The sequence below is a fragment of the Coenobita brevimanus genome, chromosome 71, assembly GCF_032717465.1.
Source record: "Coenobita brevimanus isolate Jiangsu-jjx chromosome 71, ASM3271746v2, whole genome shotgun sequence".
NCBI classification, from domain to species: domain Eukaryota; kingdom Metazoa; phylum Arthropoda; class Malacostraca; order Decapoda; family Coenobitidae; genus Coenobita; species Coenobita brevimanus.
The window spans coordinates 29,623,289-29,645,910 of NC_137024.1; the positions used below are offsets into that span (position 1 = coordinate 29,623,289).

The 22,622-nt window shown below is 43.3% G+C and overlaps 1 protein-coding gene across 1 annotated transcript in view; it reads left to right on the forward strand.

The window, feature by feature from the left end:
- Positions 1 to 22,622, forward strand: part of polybromo (protein) — a 740,816-nt gene that overhangs the window by 641,442 nt on the left and 76,752 nt on the right. Inside the window, exon 30 of the mRNA XM_080277986.1 lies at positions 1,188 to 1,291. Within this exon, the coding sequence (XP_080134112.1) occupies positions 1,188 to 1,291 (104 nt within the window). The remainder of the gene's footprint in view (positions 1 to 1,187; positions 1,292 to 22,622) is intronic.

Sequence of the window (22,622 nt, forward strand, 5' to 3'; positions counted from 1 at the left end):
CCACTCCATTGCCACCTTCCTCGCCCCAGCCTCCATCTCCCACACCACTTCGGCCACTGCCTCTGTCTCCCTCGCCACGACATGAGCCACCGCATCTGCCTCCATTGCTACCTCATCAGTCATTGCAGCAGTCTTCGTCACCACCCCACCAGTTATCACAGCTGTTTCACTCACCACCTCCTCTGTCATTGCATTGCACTCCATCGCCACCCCCAGAGCTAATGTATCGCACCCCATTGCCATTGCCTGAGCCATCACATTGCACCCCATTTAGGGAGTTATTTACAGGTGTTAGGCTTAGGTTAGCTTCCTTTACAGCTGTTAGGCCATTAGATTGGCTTTGAACTTGTTTTTGGGCTCATTTGGAAGGGGTCTGGATTTGGGTGGGGGGGAAACCCAAGGCTGAAAAACGCATCCCAATACTGTATGTGTTAAATCTACCTCGATATATGATACCCTGTCTAGCGATGGGTTTTTACCTAACCAATTGCATCATTAAACCGGGGTATACCTGTATAGCATTGGGATTGCTTAAAGCAACCTGCTGTAGCCCAGAACATCACCAGACATTAGAATCTGCTTGTTTAATGTGTATTTTGAGTTGATTAGCTTAGTTAAATCATCCCAAACTATGGTACATCTTTAACTATGTATTTTGCAATGGTTTAGTTGTCAGTAAATGAAAACATCAAAGTCAAAACCACGAAAAGTAAGGGATAACTGTACTGTAATTACTTTTTTTCCTCTTTTCAGTTAGGTTTTTGTTTTAACTATGGCAGTTTGATAATTGCTTCTCTTTGGAGCATATTCATATTTACATGCTCTCCATTTTTACCATAATCACGTATTTGGTCATCATTTGTAATTACTGTACTGGTTTTGACTTGGGATCCATATTAACCATGGCAGTTCTCAGGTTCTGCAACATTTAACAAAGAACCAATTTTACAACAAACAACACCATAAATGTGTAGCACAGTACAACAGTACAGTATATAATTTTCCATGGTCACACTTTTTCATTTCACTGTAATATTCACCAATTTGTTTGAGTTTTTTTTTTTTTTTTTTTTTTTTTATCTGTATGAAGAAATGTTATCAGTCATTACTATACACAAAGTATGGATAAGAGGGTGTGTAAATAGGGGCCATAATAATTTTTTTTTTAATTATTATTTTTTTTTTAGGAACTTTTCTGCATCAACACGTCACTCACTCCTGACCCAGCAGACATCTGCCACCTCTGCCAACTCAGGATACCCAAATTCAAGTTCTCCACACAGCCTACAGGGTTTGTCATATATTTCTCTCTCTCTCTCTCTCTCTCTCTCTCTCTTTCTCTTTCTCTCTCTCTCTTTCTCTCTCTTTCTCTCTCTCTCTCTCTCTCTCTCTCTCTTTGTGTGTGTACAGTATGTGTGTAGTGGCTGTCACTTACCTCATTGTTACATTGTAATATATGCAGGGATTCTGCATGTATTGTTCCTTGCTCATCTGTCCTGTAGCTTTGAGGATCCTTCTGTCTACCACTAACTTCTTCACTACTGTGATGTCATGTAATTTTATTCTTGCTACTGACATATTCTCATTTAAGGTAAGACAGCCAGCTAGCAGTGGAGAGGTTAGTGAAGATCAGGGGTGCAGTGCTGTAGGAGTTCACAAAAGTGCCACTCCACCATTTCTGGTGTGACTATTTATCTTGAGAGATGTTTCTGTTATTGGAAATTGAAAAGTACAGCTAATTCTTGCGGTTCATATTGATACAATATTTTGTATACAGCAAACCCTTGATGCTCGTGGGAGTCTCTGTTCCAGAACTCCCACGAGAATGGAAAATCTGCAGGCATCAAATTAGTTGCCCCTCCCACACTGAAAATATGCCTACACGATAAAGAAAACAGTTTCTGATACACTAATGATAATGATAAATGATTATGCATGAACATAATGCAAAATACAGTAAACTGTACAATAAAAGGTTTTAAAAATACCATTTGGTGATAGATGGTGGTGACCATCCACTCACTTGACTCAGTGCTGCCTACTTCTTCCTTAGCCTTTATCATTCTTTTTCTGTTCCTGCCCTCCTCTCTTCCTATTTCTCCCATCTTTCCTGTCACTTCCTATTACTCTTCTTTCCTTTATAGGTGGCTTTACATTGAGTGACAAGCCAAATTGTTTCCTGTAAGCCAAGAAACCATTTACAACGCTGGGTGGTAACCTTATAACCAGACCATACGTGCTCCCTACGTCTCAGCAAGTGGGTTGGTGGAGGGTCAGTGCCCCTCCCCGTAAAACAATTAACTCAAAGTCAAATGGCCACCCCTTATGGGATTATGGCATCTGGCAATAGATAGATATAGACAGAAAAATACCATACAATACAGTAATGTCAGTATGTTCTCATCAATTCTCATCACTGTACAATACATTCTCCTTAGTTCACCTTTCTGTAGGAAAATTAATTATTGAAAATGTAGTTAAGTATGATGAGTTATGATCGATGTGTGGTGTTCATTGTGCTTCATCTGCATCCCCATTGGCACCAGGGGAGTCATTACCTTCATTTGTCTTTTGGTCTTCTTTTGTGCATTTCCACTTTTTCGTTGGTTATCCAACTTGTGTTTTAGGGCCATATTGACAGCAAATTGAAGAAAAGTTGATGAGAGTGGGGGCACAGCGCACAAACACAACCAAACTTTGGGCAGAAGCTGACTCATGACTGAGCGATGCTTTGCCATCTGGTGGCCACCAAGTACATATGCATTTGCCATTCAAACCGCATTTTTTCATTTTATTTTGCTGTTCATCATTATGTATCACCAGAGTGAAAAATCTGTGAGTAATCAAATCCACAAGTCTCAAGGGTTTACTGTATATATATATATATATATATATATATATATATATACAGTATATACATGCGGGAAAGTCAAAAATTATCCGCACTCCTGTTTCTGTAATTTATTAAGACAAAAGCAGGGGTTGAACAATTACATCATTTTTCTACATAGTCTCCTTGCTTTTTGATGCACTTTTTCCTGTGGTCCACAAGCTTGCTTATTCCATCGGAGAAGAAGGTTTTCAGCTGGTCGCGCAACCATTTATGCACCACTTCCTGCACTTCTTTGCTCGTTGCAAATCGACAACCTCATAAAGCATCTTTAAGCGGTCCAAAGAGGTGATAGTCGGAAGGGGTGAGGTCTGGACTGTATGTAGGGTGTTTTAGCACCTCGAAACCCAATTTTTCAATGGTTTCAATGGTGTGGGCGTCCGTATGTGGGCGTGCATTGTCATGCAACAACAACACTTGCTTTGACAATAGGTCTCGGCTTTTGGTGCGAATTGCTGGTTTCAGTTTGTTGGCCAGCATTTTAATGTAGCCTACACTGGTGATTGTAGACCCCTTTTCCAGGTAATGTTCCTGTATAGGCCCTTTTGAGTCCCCAAAAACGGTTAGCATCACTTTTCCTGCGGAAGGTTGAGTCTTGAATTTCTTCATCGCTGGCAATCCCGAGTCCACTCCATACTCTGCCTTTTGGATTCTGGCTTAAAGTGATGGACCCAGGTCTCATCTCCTATGACTATTCTCTCCAAAAAGGCTTCTCATCGTTGTAGCGGTCGAGTAAGCGTTGACAGATCTCCACATAATTGCACGTATGCGCTTCAGTAAGCTCTCTTGGCACCCATCTCGCACAGACTTTATGGAAGCGAAGCTTGTCGTGGATGATTTCGTATGCAGAACCATGACTAATGTGCAGAGAACATGCCACCTCATCGATGGTCACTCGTCGGTTTGCCAGAATCATCTCTCGTGCTTGTTGAATCTTCATGTCAGTGGTGGAGGTTGATGGGCGTCCTGCTCCCTCTACGTGCTTCATGCTTGTCCGGCCATTTTTGAACTTCTCGATCCATTCATGCACACTTCTACATGATAGAGCGCTGTCCCCGTATTGCACTGAAAGCCTGCGATGAATTTCAGCCCCTGACACACTTTCAGACCAGAGGAATTGAATCACTGATCTCTGTTCTTCCTTGGTGCACACTGCCAGTGAAGCGGCCATGTTTACTCTGTAACACAAAAAAGAAAAATGGAGCAATTAACATCAAACCTCGGTTACGTAACCACAAGAGTACCACCTTTTAGCACGTGAGCGCTGAAGGCTGTGCAGCCAGCCTAAAGGAACTTATGGCGAGAGTGCGGAAAATTTTTGACTTTCCGTCGTATATGTATATACAGTATATATATATATATATATATATATATATATATATATATATATATTTATTTATTGGTAGGTGGGGGCGCTTGCCATCCACTCACTCGATGTAGTGCTGCTGTTGGGTGTCTGCCCTTTCCTCTCCATCCTTCTTTCCTTCCAACCTCTTCTCTCTTTCTTTCCTTGTCCTTCTGCCTTCTGGTAACTTTACACTCCCTCTTCTGTCTTTCTTTCCTTCATTCTTTCCTCTTCCTTCTGCCTGTGGGTGACTGTACACTGAGTGACATGCCGAATGGTTTCCTGTACACCAGGAAACCATTTACTGTGCTGGGTGGTAACCATATCACTAAATTTTGGCGCCTGGTAATTTAGTGGGTAATTATTGCGCTCCAATCGGATTGAGCCGGTGAAGGTTTATATCCAAGGGTTGGTTGGGGTTAATTGCTCATGTAATGCCACTTAGGGATGAGTGAGGCTGATCACTCTCATCTTAAATGTCGGGACCAACTGCCTAGCCCCGGGCACGTATGCTCCTTGTCACGGGGTTTTTAAATAAATGCATTTATTAAATGATAATGTTCAATATTATTGAAGAGCAGGGACAATGAATTGTCTTGCTAAATCAAGCAATGATTACTTTATATCGGCTTGCTTCGCCGATTCTCTCAGAACGAGAATTTATAAACTTTCTCAACAGTACACAGCAGAGACCAATTACTCACAATTGCTGTTTATTAGTACTGTTAGCCTCTGGAGAAAGTTACTTCACCCCTGACAATAAATAACTAATACTATTAATGACATCAGGTTCTTGCTGATGTGTTAACTCCTAGAAGGCACAATGGATTTTAAGCTTAATACAACAAGACTGGCCTAAGTACCAGTTATGAATGGCAAAGCGTTTATGCAAGCTAGGAGCTATAAGTGAAATAAGCTTAATTATGGAGAAATGAAACACGAGTTTACATTACATTAAGCTCAAAGAAAAAGAACTATTAAATTTATTGATTACCAAGGAATAAATTTAACGTTACATTTCAAAATGAATTCAAATAAAGAGATCGCACTCACTCACTCACTCAAAAGCTAAATTCTTACACCTAGGAAAACAACATGCAGTGCAGCCGGCCAGCATGTGAGGAAACAGCACACTTAACTAAACTCTTAAGTCTAGGAAAACAAAAAGAAAATACTGGTCAATGTAGCATATCACCAAGGAAGGGTGGGAGCCTGGAGAACTGTAGTCTAGTGGAGTCTGGGTGCTAAATGACCTCTCTCACTCTCACTATTGGAGCACAGAACCTCACTCCGTCGCGACAGACAAAAGACTGAATTCAAATACGATGCGTGTGGTAGGATATTGTATATACATGCACAGGCCGACCGGAAGAAGGCGTGGCCAACGGTCGAGGCAAGCAGGGGCGAACAATAAAGAAAATAATATCGCTCAGTAGAGCACTTAATGACGTGCATTAGAACGGTCACTTTTGAAACAGTGACGAATGTTTTGAAAAAAGTATACCACCGAAATGAAGAGAGAAACGGTGAACTGAACGATACACAGTGAGTTTTCCACTAATAGTTTGTGGTTTCTCACAAAAGGAAAATGTCGCGAATTTGATTCGTGACATTACGCCCCTACAAAATGAAATTTTTTCCTTATGGGAAAAAATTTGTGGATATATATACAGTAAGGTCCCGGGTTACGTCAGAGTTCCGTTCCTGAGACATGACGTAAGCCAATTTTGAACGTAACTCGAGTTTTATACAGTACGTCGTATGATTATGCTTACCGCAATGCATCTTACAGATTTTTCAACCATACATTGCATACTATACATGTAATAATCTTATAACAGGTATGTATAAGAAACATAGTCTTTTGAACTGATGATATTTATTGAATAAAATATAAGTTGTACTAGCTAAGAGTCTTCGTCACAGTACCGCACTCGCTGCGGTAACAGCACTTCTCATCGTCATGGCAGCAGAGTTACGCCACCACTGCCTCACCCACAACTGAGTCTGGCTGCCGCTCCCTCACTCTCCCGTCCTTACACACGTGCACACTGCCAACACACATTTTATTCCTATATTCAAGCACTTTTCATACTTCATCATACAATAAAGTTTACTGTAAATTACTGCCGTAAAATATGAAATAACATCATTACCAGCACGATAATGTAAGCATTTCTAACATCAAGTTTGATGGCTTTTTTTTTTTTTTTTTCTCACTCGGACAGCAAAATTATTTCAGTGATAAAATGACCGATTACTGTATGGTACTGTAATAAAAGATGCATACTATGTGTCACTACATACCTTCTGACATCAACTTGACTCGTTACTGGGGTTGCGATGTGGAAGGCACTGCATCAGGGGAGTCAGGGACCGGAGCAGGGGAGTCCAGGGCTGAAGCAGGGGAGTCCGGGGCTGAAGCAGGGGAGTCAGGGGCTGAAGATAGGGAGTCAGGGGTTGACGATGAGGATGAGGTAGCAACTGGTGGTGAAGTTGTGGCTCGGTGTTCAGTTCGCTTGAAAAACTGGAGAATTGAAGACTGCTTGGCGGCATATTTCTTTTCGTCATAGATTTGACGATAACAGGACACTGCATCCTCAATTCCCCTGTACACTTTGGCAAACCTCTCTGCATTTGGGTCCTGATCTTCAAATGCAGCCATTGCTTTTTCTAGGAAGTCGAAAGCATTTGCCATTTCCTTAATCTTAAACTGTCTTAGCGGTTCTGCCTCATCACTTTTTTCATCATTTTCCATTTGCTTTCCTAGGTATAGCAAGTCTTCATTACTCAGCTCTTGATCATGTGAATCAACAAGTTCATGTACATCACTCTCGTCTATGTCCAGATTTAAATCGTTTCCAATTTTCACACAGTTGCGCTTGACTTCGTTTATACTGTCTTCATCAAATCCTTTAAAGTCATTTACGAGGTTAGGGCACACTTTTTCCACACTCCGTGCATATTTGTCTCAGTCACTTCAGCCCAACATTCTCCAATATTTTTAACTGCCTTATAGATGTTGAAATCTTTCCAGAATTCTTTGAGTGTTACTTTACCATTTTCTGTTGCTCGTATTGCCTGTCTGAATGTTTTTCTCAGGTAGTAAGCCTTGAAAGCTCTTATTACACCTTGGTCCATGGGTTGTAGGATTGATGTTGTGTTTGGTGGCATAAACACAACTTTTACATTAGGGTGCAACTCTGTCAGGCTCGAAGGATGACCAGGAGCATTATCAATAATGAGAAGAGCTTTGAATGGCAGATTCTTCATAGCACAATACCGTTCAACCTCTGGCACGAAACACTTTGAAAACCAGTCAATGAAAATTGCACTAGTCACCCAAGCCTTTAAATTACTTTTCCAATGAACTGGTAGGCTAGCTTTAAGGATCCCCTTAAGAGCTCTTGGATTTTCGGAGTGGTACACGAGTAGCGGTTTGAGCTTGAAATCGCCTGCACAGTTTCCCCCAAAAGTAGCGTTAGGCGCTCTTTGGATGCTTTGTGACCTGGCATGGTTTTTTCTTCTTTAGCAATATAGGTTCTGTTAGGCATTCGTTTCCAGTTTAGTCCCGTTTCATCAACATTAAATATAAGTTCTGGAATGTAGCCTTCCTTCTCAATCAACTCCTCCAACTCTTTAACGAATGTTTTTGCTGCATCGTCATCTGCACTGGCTGCTTCTCCGAAAATTCTTTTGCTGGTTAGGTTTGCTCGAGCCCTGAAACGAGTAAACCAACCTTTTGATGCCACAAATGTCTCGTTGGTCTCACTTTCCTCACTTTTTTCTTTCTTAAGGTCTTGGTAGAGTGTGCGTGCTTTTTCACAGATTAACTGTTCACTCAGAGGCATGCACCGTTGATTATTGTCCTCAATCCACAGCATTAGCATCCGTTCCATCTCAATCAACAGTCCCGATCTTTGCTTGGTAATCACAGTTGATTGCATGGGAGTTGCACCTTTAACGTGAGTCAAGATACGTTCCTTGTCTTTGAGGATGGTAGCTACGGTAGTACGGCTCATCCCAAGCGCACGCCCGATTGCTGATGCCTTTTCTCCTTTCTCATTACGCTTAATAATATCGACTTTTTCACGTAATGTGATGGTCTTGCGTTTCTTGGAGTCGTTATGGTCACCAGGAAGCTGTCTCTTAGGCATCTTGGAATCAGGATGGCGAAAAACACAAGAAAATGACGGTATCACTGTATCAGGCGGTGGTAGCAGTGAGACTGAGAGCGATTGTTGGTAGTCAAGAGTGAGGCGGGAAAACGCCAGAGACATCTCGCGGTACTTAGCAACACTTCAAAACCCACTCTTTACGTATTTTTTCTTTATTTTCTTATATTTTAAAATTTCCACTCACGGACCGACTGTCGTAACCTTGAATTGACGTAAGTCGATACTGACGTAACCCGGGACCTTACTGTATATATATATATATATATATATATATATATATATATATATATATATATGTACACATCCTAACTCATTCACACAAGATTCACACTGTGGTGTGTGTGCTATCCTGCTACAGGGGAAAATCACCATCGCCAATGAGCGTAAAAACCTCGTATTTACGTTAATAGAGGCAAGCTTGAGGGAAAAAACTCCGTGACGACGGTGAAAATCCTGTACTCAGATCAAACTGAGCGAAAGTTCGCTACATTTACACTGACAACTAATTGTTGTGTAGCGTGGTGTATGTGATACACGGTGTAGGTGTGACAGTTGTAGTGTAACTGTACCTATGTGTAAAATTATGTAATACAAATTTATAGTAAATATTAATAATATGGCGATGATGAAGGCAGAGGAGAAGAGGCGGCAGCGTGCGGCAGACCATCAGCTGGCCCGCACAGCAAAACTGCTACACCCATCGCTGTGCCTGCAAAATCAGTCAAGGTGGAGCATCAAAAGTGTCAATGAGACAAAAATTCTTATTACATTACAATTACTCTCTCTGCCTAGCAATCAGTACGTGCCACGAAAGGTACGCTTTAGCTGAAAAATACAAGTGACAGCCTAAGCTTCGTACATTCGAGGTCGCCATTAATTTATTAGGTACATTATTAACCAGGAAACGTAGTCGTAAGGGTTCTTAACGGGAGAGCTCTAACCTGGCATGCACCTCGCTCAACATGCGGCGCACCCGGCCAGCATGTGAGGGTACAGCACCTTAACAACATCCCATCACCCAGTTTAAGGGGAGCTCTAACCTGGCGTCCACCTCGCTCAACATGCAGCGCAGCCGGCCAGCATGTGAGGGAACAGCACCTTAACTAACTCTACGTTTACGATTAACCCGCGCCGTCCCGGCGACGTGAATTAATGCGGCAACATTGCAAGGTCCCTAATTTGCACAATTTTCAATTTTCGCGAGTGATTTTTGGCACGTATACACGGGACACCTTCCTCTATTCCTCTACAAGATGCCAAGCAAGAACAATGTCTTACACCGCATAACCCCCCCCCCCCCAGGTTCTGATCACCTCCCAATCATCATCACTACCAAAACCAGAATCACCCCAGCTGGCCACAAACACACATACACTAATTATAAGAGAGCCAACTGGGAGGCCTTTGTAACTGAAACAGAACAACACTTCAAAACACTAAACAGTACACCCATCACAGACATCAACACCGCTGTGAACACTTTCAATACAATCATACAAAATGCAGACAAAAGACACATCCCTAGAGGCAACAGAAAAAAACACAACCCCAACTTTACACTAAAAATTCAAGGCCTCATCAGACAACGGGACACACTGCGACACTCCCCAACACCCCATACAACAAATACAAGAACTCAACACTCAGATAAACAATAAAATATCAGAGCAGCAAACACTAAACCGGAAAAATTACCTCCAAACACTTGACCACAAAAAAAACATCAGTAAACTTTACAAAACACTAAACAGCAACACACTTTCCAACAGCAACACCACACAATCACACGCTGCCATCACAACAACAGACACCATACCCTCAAACAAACAACAAGCAAACACTCTCATCAATCACTTTTCACAAGTCAGCCATCTAAACCCCCATCCCGAAGACCGACGTATCATCCGACGTAAGAGTCAGTTCCCCACAGACCCAGACTACGCACCTTTCACTTACAACCAGACGAAGCACATCGTTAACAACCTCAAGCACTCATCTGCCTGTGGACCAGACAACATAAGCAACATTCACCTTAAACACCTAGGACCACAAGGCATACAAGCACTCACCAACATATCAAACTACAGCTACTCACACAACATAATACCCAACATCTGGAAGCATGGCAATATCATCACTATCCCTAAACCCAACAAAGACCCCACGTTATCCTCCTCACATCGCCCCATCACACTCCTCTGCACCCTCCAAAGTCACTGAACGACTGGTACTACAACTAGTCACACCTCACATTCCCCTAGCCTAGTCACAACATGGCTTTACGCCACTACACTCCACAAACACTCTTCTTACAAACCTTACACAGAGTTTTCGATGGCATGAATTCAGCAAGGCCGCCACACAGAATGCTCCTAGTCACACTAGACATTAGCAAAGATTTTGATGCCATCCCCCGCCACAACCTCACAAACAAAATACTCAACACAAACATGCACAATAACACAAAAAGATGGCTGGCAAACTACTTAGCAGGCAGATGTGCACACGTAACATTTGCCAGTCAGTCTTCTAACATCAGAAACTTCACAAATAGCATCCCCCAAGGATCTGTTTTGTCCCCTACACTCTTTAACCTATACATGCACGACGTACCCACACCCCACACACCACAGATACACATAGCTTCCTATGCAGATGATATAACACTTACATGTACGCACCAAAACGCAAACACAGCTGCACACATCATTCAACCTTACCTCAACACACTACACGAATGGTTCACCACAAACAGGCTCAAAATAGCCCCAGCCAAATGTACAGTACAGTGACTCTTCTCACAAACTGGACAGCAGAACACAGTCACATCCCACTCCTCACCATAAACAACACCCCCCTACCACACACACTTCACACAAAATCCTTGGTGTAACATACTGTACATCAATGTCATTTAAACAACAAATCACAAACATTAAAAATAAAATAACACCAAGACTCAATGCTTTGAGGTCACTTGCCCATACAACATTCGGACACAACAAAGAAACCACCACCACAGTTCGTATACAAACAATACATACGTTCAGTGATGAATTATGCAAGCCCTGCCTGGGCTTCTAACCTCACCAAAACACACTACAACACTCTACAGACCATACAGAACAAGGCCCTAAAAATAATCACAGGCTGCACAGCTACTACACCCACAGACCACCTACATCAAGAACCAAAGTCCTCAAAGTCAAGTATCACCTAGACATGAGAGGCACCCAGTTTCTTGCTGCAGCCTCCACAAACCCACAACATCCACTACAGTACATGGCAGCACATCCACCCACACCAAGGAACATCAAAACAACACCCAGCACACGATACCATCCACAAATACTGTCATCTCTTCCCCCTCGCCCACCTCAGACCAGCTTCCAGAAGCATATCCACACTCACATCACTCGTCACTCCATTCAGTCACTTAAAGACAACACACAGCTGCTTGCACGGCCTCCTGACATCCACCCTTCTGAATCCTATCTCCCTCGTGACGACAGGGTCCACCTGGCCAGGGTGAGATGTGGGCACCATCCAGCCCTCTCAACTCGCCCCGTCCCGGAGACGTGAATTCATGTCTTCACATGATGTGCACTCATATCCCGGAGATGTAAATTAACGCGGCAACATTGCAAGGTCCCTAATTTGCACAATTTTCAATTTTCGTGAGTGATTTTTGGCACATATACACGGGACACCTTCCTCTATTCCTCTACAAGATGCCAAGCAGGAACAATGCCTTACACCGCATAACCCCCCCCCCCCCACGCCATTGTCTCGGCAATTCACCTGTTACCAGTTACCTGGCCAATAAAGACATTCAGGGCCAGAGTGATTCCCCAATTGATGACAATGTGGAGGACAATGTTTACATAGCATTAGAGGAAGAAACAGTCAGAAATGATGATCAGGTAATGTGGGAAATTAAAGGTCATGAATGGTGATGAGTTAGTGAATGAAACAATGCCTATAATGCGTATATTACTGTGTGAAAACCAATATACTCTTGTACTACATATAAATTCATACCAAGTAAATAAATACTGTTACCCTCCCATAGAACTCATTTTCTTTGGTGCCAGGCTGTTAGAAAACCCAATCAGGTAAGGAAGAACTCGCACCTAAATCCGGTATTTTAAACCTCAGGTGAGCGATTTCTTTATGAATTATCGATGTTTCTCACCAAAAAGCGGATGTTTGAGCCAAAAAAAAAAAAAGGTCCAAAAACGTCGGGATGGGGCGGGTTAATGACAGGAAGCTGAGAATCGCTACGCAATCTCGGGCAGGTCACGTTTTAACACCCACCGTGGGTGTGAACACTCGTGTGGATATTGTGTGACGTTCCACAAGGTAATTCATACACAGCCTTGGACTGTCTCTGCAGGATTCTCAAACTTCCCCCTTAACTTATGGTATACATGTATGTACAGGCCCTGGACATACTGTGTCCTGTGGGGCCAACGGGCAAGACGTTCACAATTACTGGTACACTTTTAACTGGGAACCAGGCTGGTCCTTGGATTACTCAAATCTCTGAGGACACCTATCTTACGGAACCCAGCATACAACAGTTGCCCGTGTTAGTCAGCAGTTAGCAGGCGAGACATCAGGTCTGCACCTACGTTATCACTTCCCTTGATGTATCTCACAACAAGGTTAAACTGCTGTAAATACAGTGTCCAGCGTGTCAACCTTGCATTTTCCGTCTTGGTCGTGGTAAGACTAGTGAGTGGCATATGATCAGTTTCCAGAGTGAATGGTGCCCCAAACAAATAGTAATAATATTTTTTAACATCATCAACCACAGCCAAGAGTTCCTTCTCAACAGTACTGTAATTCCTCTCGGCGGGTTTTAACCTATGGCTGTGGTATGCCACTGGAAAGATTCCACCTTCCGATTCCCGCATCAATACAGCACCTACTCCATCTTGTGAAGCATCAGTGCGCAATATGAAAGGTTTATTGGAATCAGGCAACTTCAAGATAGGCTCCTTGCATAGCATATTCTTGAGGGTGGCAAAAGATCTCTCTTGCGCTTCTCCCCATCCGATGGTGTTTGGAGCATGTTTCCATAGCGTCTCGTACAACGGCTGAGCAATGAGGGCAAAGTTGGGGACAAAACTTCTATAATACCCCACTAGGCCAAGGAATGCCCTAACCTGTTTCTTGGTCACGGGTCTTGGGGCGTCCTTAACCTTTCTGATCTTATCACCCTGACACCTGCAGTGATTGTTGCCAACGATATGTCCGAGGAACTCCACCTTACCGTGCGCAGTTTTACACTTGGTAGGCTTCACAGTCATGTTGAAACTCTGGAGTCTACTGAAAACGACTTCCAAGAGTCTGAGGTGCTCCTCCAACATGGCAGAATGAATGAAAACATCGTCAACGAACATTTCTACTCCTACGATACCATGTAGCACTTGTCTCATGGCACGATTAAATACTGCTGGGGAATTGGTAAGTCCAAACGGTAGGACTTTCTACTGGTACAACCCCCTAGGAGTAGCAAAGGCAGTGAACTGACAACTCTCAGGATGAAGGGGAATCTGGAAGAATCCCTTTGCTATATCAAGCTTCGTGAAATATCGTGACCCTGCCAGCTTAGAGAAGATGGCAATATTGGTCACCCATTGGCTCAGCATCCACTTTGGTGATTGCATTTAGCCTCCTGTAATCGCCACAAATCCTGACTCCACTATCTTTCTTGTGAACTACTACCATCAGACTACAGTAAGGAGATGAGGACTTTTTGATAATGCCCGCAGTCTCCATGTTGGCAATTTCCTTGTCTGCTGCGTCCTGTAGTCGCATGGGAATCAGATATGGTTAACCTTTATGGGAGCATTGCTGGTCAACTCAGTTTTATGACACGCAACCTTTGCAAGTTTAGGTTGGTCTGAGAAGACATCAGCATACTGACAGAGACCTTAAGGCATTTTGGTCTCCTACTGCTAAGTCAGGGTTAAGTAGGACATCTCCGACAGTCTCCTCCTGGTGAGACTGAACGGTTAAGGGCTCGTCATCATGGTCATCAGCTGTGATCACCGCAGCTGCCCTGGTTTCTTCCAGTGGCTGGTCACTATCATCAGCTACTCGTAGGCCAGTCTCCTCAGGGCCTGACTCTTGATAAGCCTTCAACATGTTAACGTGGAGCCTCTTACGAAGATTCCCCATCTGTATTACATAGTTGAGGTCTGAGATGCGCTCAGCTATGTCATATGGACCCCTCCACTGTGCTAACAACTTGTTCTGGGCAGTGGGGAGTAATACCAAGCATTTATCGCCTGGACTAAACTTCCGAAGCTTTGCCTTCTTATCGTAATAAGCCTTTTGATCTTCACGTGCCTTGATCAGTTCTTCCTTAGCTAACTCGCACGTCGACTGGAGGCGGTCAGCCAAATCAAGGACGTAGGTGTAGGTGGTCTTGACTTCAGGGTCGGGTTCTTCATCGTCCCATAACTCACGAAGGACTTGAAGTGGGCCCCGGACCGACCTTCCATACACCAGTTCAAAGGGTGAGAATTTCAATGAATGCTGTGGGGCTTCTCGATAAGCAAATAGAAGAGGAGCAATGAATCGCAGCCATTCCTTTGGCTGTTCGGCGGTCATGCGCCTCAACATCTTCTTGAAGTCCCATTGAACCTCTCACACAACCCGTTACACATGGGATGATACGGCATAGTCCGTAAGCCTCGGATGGACAGCAACCTGAACACTTCATTCATCATTGCTGAAGTGAACTGCGAACCCCGGTCGCTTAAGACCTCCTTCGGGATACCAGCACGACAGAACACTTCAATTAATGCCTCAGCAACAGTGACGGCCTCTATATTCTTAAGGGCCACGGCTTCAGGCCACCGTGTGCTGAAATCAACAATAGTGAGGATATACTTTGATCCATCACTAGCCCTAGGGGAGATTGGCCCAACTATGTCAACTGCTACTCTCTTGAACGGTTCAGAGATTATGGGCGTTGGTTTCAATGGCGCAGGATGGACACGTCCCCGGTCAGTGGTAAGCTGACATACATCACAGGAACGTACGAGCCTAGTTATTTCCCATCCCATTCCTGGCCAGAAAAAGTCAGCATGGATGTGGTCAGAAGTCTTCTTTTGACCCGTGTGACCTCCCGTCGCTGAACAATGACCTAATTCAAACACTGCTCGGCAATACTTTGCAGGAACGACAAACTGCAGTCGAACCTCACCCTGGGGTGTCTGTGACTCATGGTACAGCCGTCCTTGCTTACGAAGGAACCTGGCTTGTCCTCCCCATGAATACTTAATCACTTTACCCTCCAGCTTCTTACGCACTGAGGCAAGTGTTGAGTCAGTCTGTTGCTCTTGGACAACATCTTGACTACGAATCAGATCTTGCGGTGTTGCGACGGTCAACGGAGTGACGTGATTTGGAGCCTTGGCCATGGCTCGTGTTACCGCAGCAGCCGAAGTCTGAGTAGCAACATCTACGGCGCAACTATTTTTGATGCCAGGTATGTTGCCTATGATGAGGTCAAATAAAGGTTCTGGCATGACAACTGCAGCTGTCAGGCCAGTGAAAAATGGAGACGCCACCTGGATACGTGCCTCAGGGAACAATCTCACTGATCCGTCAATAAGTCTAACCTGGATCTGTCGACCTGTATACTCATCAGGCCGAACTAAACTCTGCTTAACAGAGCAACCTGAGGAACCATTATCCCTCAGAACATTTACAGAAACACCTCCCACAAACCCTGGCTGAACAAGAAAGGCAGTGTTGCTGGTGGAAGGGTCTGAGGAGGTAGCAGCCAGTCATTCATGAGATTGTGGAACAACTGATGCAGCAAATGTGGCGCCCTGAGAACTAGGTGTCTGAGGAGTCGTACTCACCATCTGAGGAGGTGGAGCATTGACCACCTGTGGAGGAGAGTTCATGATCAGAGGGGGACTCGTGAACTGTTGGGAAATACCTGTACTGGTAGAGATGGCACCACCGTTTGCTTGTCGTGGAATGAAAGCTGCATTTGCCTCCTGCCTCCAGTACATTGATTGACCTGACTGAGGGTTACGTGGCTTGTCCTTGTATTGCTGCTGCTGCTTGGGGAACTGCTGCTGGTTGGGGTGCTTGTTATACCGCTTCCAAGCAGGCTGCTGTGTATTTTGCCCCTGGTCCTTCTGCTGTTTGCTTGAACCTTGGCCATTACTCTGAGAACGGCCTTGGTGCGGGGATTCAGTCTGAGACTGCTTCCCAGACTTGGCAGTATCTTTTCTGCTGTTCCAGGTGTTTTGCTTACGAGTTTGGTACCCGTATGCAGTGAAATATGCATCAGCCTTTTCCACCATTTGGCTGGTATCTTTCACCTGGCAGATCTTAAGCTGTGCTATGAGCTCAGCAGGCCACGACCTCTCTAGCTGTGTACGCAGCATAAGGTCAATTATCCCCTCTAGCGTGTTAGGGGTCTGATCTTTTTCCATCCACACATTTAAGTAAGCAGTGAGATGGTCGAGGAACTGAACAGCTGTCTCCTTGTCTTGGAGATGAGCTCGCATGAACTGAACTTTGGCGTCGTCTACTGTGAGACCACACGCCTTAATGAGTGCAGCTTTCATCATCTCATATGTGAGATTGTCTCCACGAATTCTGTGGAGAATATTGAGGGCAGGGCCCTCAAATAAACTTAGAAATTGGAGCCGCTTAGCTGCCTCATCCAGTTGATACATGTCTGCCATGTCCTCAAAACGAGCTATGTACGGCTCGAGTCGCTCGCCTTCCTTGTATGAAGGAAGCTTGATGTGTGGGGTCGCCATTACATGTGCAGGGAAAACGCTTGTGGAGCTTGGACCAACTGCACCAGATGTGTCTGAAGCCAAGGAATCTCGCTTGAGCTTCGCACTTCAAGTTCATGTTTTTCGCGTGCTTCTCGCTCGGCACGTTCGTGTTCTCGTTCTCTGTCTCGTTGTTCTCGCACATGTTCTAACTCGAGTTCGCGTTGTTTTTGTTCGTGTTCGCGCTGTATCTTACGCTTTTCACGGGCATCATTCTCTCACTGCTGCTCCTGATTATGCTGTGAGAGTATGTACTCTTTAATTTCCTGGGGCTCGGTAAGCCCCATGTCTTTGGCTTCCTGTAAAAATACAGTGGTAGCCATGACGCTAATGTACTAAGCCGAAACTGAGTACTGACTGCTGCTTCGCAAACGAATACTAATAAACACAAGTAAAGAATACAGACACAAGCTAGTGGTGACCAGTCTTATCTAGTTAACTGGAAAAGAATAAAGCAAAAATGCAAATGACTGGGAAGACTCAATAATTTACGCAATGGGTACGGCGACTTCCCAGGAGTGAATAAAATCGTCTGGCGTTACAAAAATAAAGTACTAAATAGTTAAATACTCTATGGATTAATAAAGCAGAAATTCACTTGCTAAACTAACGATAAACACCAGTAAGCTTGTGCCTATAAACTATCTATCTATCTATCTATTGCCAGACGCCTCAATCCCGTTTGGGGTGGCCACAAACAAATCGCCTCCAAGTCGCCCTGTCCCCCGCCATTTCACTGCCCTGCTCCCAACTCACACCCCCCTCTCTCATATACCTCTCCACCCCATCCCTCCATCTTTAATGATAAATACCTAAATATGAATGAGTGAATATTATCTCGTGAATAGCTTTCGAGCTAGGAGTTAATATCCTGGAATGAGGTCACCAATTGTCACGGGGTTTTTAAATAAATGCAATTATTAAATGATAATGTTCAATAATATTGAAGAGCAGGGACAATGAATTGTCTTGCTAAATCAAGCAATGATTACTTTATATCGGCTCGCTTCGCCGATTCTCTCAGAACGAGAATTTATAAACTTTCTCAACAGTACACAGCAGAGACCAATTACTCACAATTGCTGTTTATTAGTACTGTTAGCCTCTGGAGAAAGTTACTTCACCCCTGACAATAAATAACTAATACTATTAATGACATCAGGTTCTTGCTGATGTGTTAACTCCTAGAAGGCACAATGGATTTTAAGCTTAATACAACAAGACTGGCCTAAGTACCAGTTATGAATGGCAAAGCGTTTATGCAAGCTAGGAGCTATAAGGGAAATAAGCTTAATTATGGAGAAATGGAACATGTGTTTACATTACATTAAGCTCTAAGAAGAAGAACTGTTTAATTTATTGATTACAAAGGAATAAATTTAACGTTACATTTCAAAATGAATTCAAATAAAGAGATCGCACTCATTCACTCATTCAAAAGCTAAATTCTTACACCTAGGAAAACAAAATGCAGCGCAGTCGGCCAGCATGTGAGGAAACAGCACACTTAACTAAACTCTTAAGTCTAGGAAAACGAAAAGAAAATACTGGTCAATGTAGCATATCACCAAGGAAGGGTGGGAGCCTGGAGAACTGTAGTCTAATGGAGTCTGGGTGCTAGATGACCTCTCTCACCCTCACTACTGGAGCACAGAACCTCACTCCATCGCGACAGACAAAAGACTGAATTCAAATACGATGCGTGTGGTAGGATATTGTATATACAGTAAACTCTCATTATACAATGCCTCATTGTACGATATTTCGCTTATACAATGTCAAAATTTTAGTACCCTATGCCCACTATACAATGGGAATGATTTGCAACAACGATGGATCATCCGCGGCTCAGTGAGCAGCGAGTGTGCAAACGCAACAAAAACGTCCTCACACTGTCGGCATTAGACCACACACACTTGTCCACCGGTCCAGCCTCATTAGCTAGCCCTGCCCAGCCAGCTAGCCCAGTCTTATCGATTGGTCCAGCCCCATCAGCCAGCCCCACCCAGACAGCTAGCCCAGTCTCATCCGCCAGTCCAGACTCATCAGCTAGCCCCGTGCAGCCAGCCAGCCCTGCCCAGTCAGCCAGTTCTGCCAGTGATGAGTGAGGGCTGTGAGGCCCTAGCTGTCCCTTAGCCTTGGAGGGGACATCAACAATCCTATTTACTTAAGTAATAGTAAGAACTACTGTATACTGTTATTTTCATGTTTTTCCCCTCTTTACTCATTATTAATGTGTTACTTTACATGTTTAAACATAAGGATATTTCATGTATGTGAGTGTTAAGGTGTGTGAATGTGCGAGTTTAGGCAGGTCTGGGAACGTATCCCTATTGACTACATGTTATAACGGGTTCACTCTACAGTGGATTGCTATACAATGGGGTTTTCAGGAACGGAACCCCATCGTATAATGAGGGTTTACTGTACATGCACAGGCCGACCGGAAGAAGGCGTGGCCAACGGTTGAGGCAGGCAGGGGCGAACGATGAAGAAACAATAATATCGCTCAGTAGAGCACTTAATGACGTGCATTAGAATGGTCACTTTTGAAACAGTGACGAATGTTTTGAAAAAAGTATACCACCGAAATGGAGAGAGAAACGGTTAACTGAACGATACACAGTGAGTTTTGCCCCATCAGGAGTGTCACGAATTTGATTCGTGACACTCCTGATGGGGCAATGTTGGATTGGATGATGGATGGAAGGAATATGTATACCGTATTTCGCGGCATGTAAGACGCAGCATTGTGAAAGACGCACCCTAATTCTGGCAGGGCAGTTCTGTGAAAAAAAAGTTTGCCCCAACCAACACTGCAGTAAGGTTTCTTGATAAGAGCCATTACCACATAGATACACACTCACCTTTCAGAATCTATTCATTACTGATCATCAGCCTTTGGTTTCTTTTTTTTATTTACAAAGAATGGTACAGAAAAAGAAAACCATGCCCCTTCTTGACAAAACGTGACTGATATGAGCCACTATCGTTTAGATACACACTCACCTTTCGGAATCTATTCAGTACTGCTCATCATCCTCTAGTTTCTTCTTTTATGTACAAAGAATGATACAGGAAAAGAGAAAACAAAACCCCGTCGTAACAAAACGTGACTTCAAACCACGAGGCCATCTCAACTTTGTTGATAAATATGTATCAGTAAACTGATATAAACACTGTTTTTAATATTTTATGAATTTAAAACCACAAATGAAGTCAGTAAACTCTATTCTTTCATTCACTGACAAAAACATAAAATACAATGAATGTTCACATCAGTCCATTTATCCTAAAAGAACCTCGTCATCTTCCACACGTTACGGAATTTCCTCACATTGCCTTGACTCAAGCACAATATCAGACTACTACCATCATTAATCATGCACTCTAACTAACCTGTAATTACCTCCACAAATGATATAAAAAGGTAGCACTTGTAAATACACAAATTACAATGTTTTACAACCAAAGTTCAATATAGCAAGGCTGCTTGGGAACAGGATAGACAGCTGTTTTTACTCTCTTCTCTCAGTATCACTCCTTCACTGTCAGCTATGTTTACCTTGCAGCATCAACAATTAAAAATGCACGCTTCACTGATCATAATTTACTATAAACATTCATTTCAAAACATACTGACTATGGTGAAAACATCCATTGTTACACCTTAGTAACACTGCTGCCTCCCAGTCGCTAGACAGCAGTCTCTACCCCTTCCTCTCAGTATCACTTCCTCACTGTCAGCGATGTTTCCCTTGCAGCATCAACAGTTAAAAATACGTTCTTCACTGATCACAATTTACTAAAAACAGACATTCATCTCAAAACATGTCGAGAATGGTGAAACTATCTCTTAGCAACACTGCTGCATCCCAAGCGCTAGACAACTGGCTCAACCCTCTTCTCCCAGTATCACTTCCTCACTGTCAGCTGTTTTCCTTGCAGCATCAACAATTAAAAATGCATATTTCTTTTACCAGAATTTGCCAAAAACAGACATCCATCTCAAAACATTCGAGTACTGTGAAAACATCCATTTTTGGTCTTAACACTGCTACCTCCTAGTCGCTATGGTACACACGCACACATGTACACACCACATGCAACATTCGCTCGCCTCTGAAACATTTACATCAGTCCGTTTTGGAGTACCCAGTGGCTTTATTATATGCCAAAAACATCGAAATGTATTTGGTTGTTCAATATAAATATCATCACTTAAGGACATGAAACATCTCAAACAATTTATTCATCCAAACATCGTCAGTGCAAGACTAAAGGTGTACAGCACCATTGATCCTAAATTTTCCATGGTTGCATCTGTCATGATCACCTAAAACCTATATTCACTTCATATTACTGACATGGTGAAAATTTCACTCGTCTTCAAATCCTGAGAATTCATCACTACTTCCCCCGAGTCCTGAAGCATCACTGGAAGTCATCACCACGGTCATCATCACTGTTTCACAGTCACTCTCATACAGTAAATGGTCCTCAGTACCATCCATTGAATTGCTTATACCACACTTCATACGACTTTAACTTGGCAATCGTTTTAACTGAGCACAGGCGATATTCAGACTTGGGGCATTTGATACAGCCCACATTAACCTCCTCAGTACATGTTTCCTGAACTGAATAAAATCATTTGGCGAGCATGAATAAACTACGCTATAAAATACATTGCTGGGCTGAAGGGATTATAATAAGCGGATTATCAGTTCCCTAGCCTGACTCTTCCGACTTCTACTTCCTTAACTACACCCACACCAAACTCTCACCTACACCTTAGGATTCTGATCATTTCAGCCGTAACGTCCAAATTGGCAAACGATTTTACAACCTAACCTAACCTAACCTAACAAATTTGGACGTTACGGCCAAAATGATCCCCATTGTCGATCATGAGAGCTTTGCTTAGGCAGCAGAGATGCAGAGAGTGAACGTTGTCAATCATTCTGATCTCTTCGTCTGCTAAGAATACAGCAGAAATGGCGGATGCTGATATGAATGCCCGTCAGGCACGCTATTTCAGATATTGTATCAGTTATGCTACTCAGTGAATTTTGTCCTATTTTCATAACAAAATACTGTAATTGGGTGTGCCCTGAGTTGCATAGACATTGCTGAAGTACTTCACTTGGCTGAAAAAGTGAAGCTGTAACTTCAGGCAGTACTGTTTAACGTTACAACTGTTTTTCCTGTTTTTCGCTATTGGTATAATAAGACTGTTCACTTCTATGATACTCTTGTCAGGCATGAAACAAAATGTCACTAAGAGAAGCCAACCATATGAGGGTGATTGAATTTCCATATGCGACAAAAATAAATTCTGATGACTTGTCAGGTTCGCTTGCCAGCATCTCTCCAGTATGACTGCT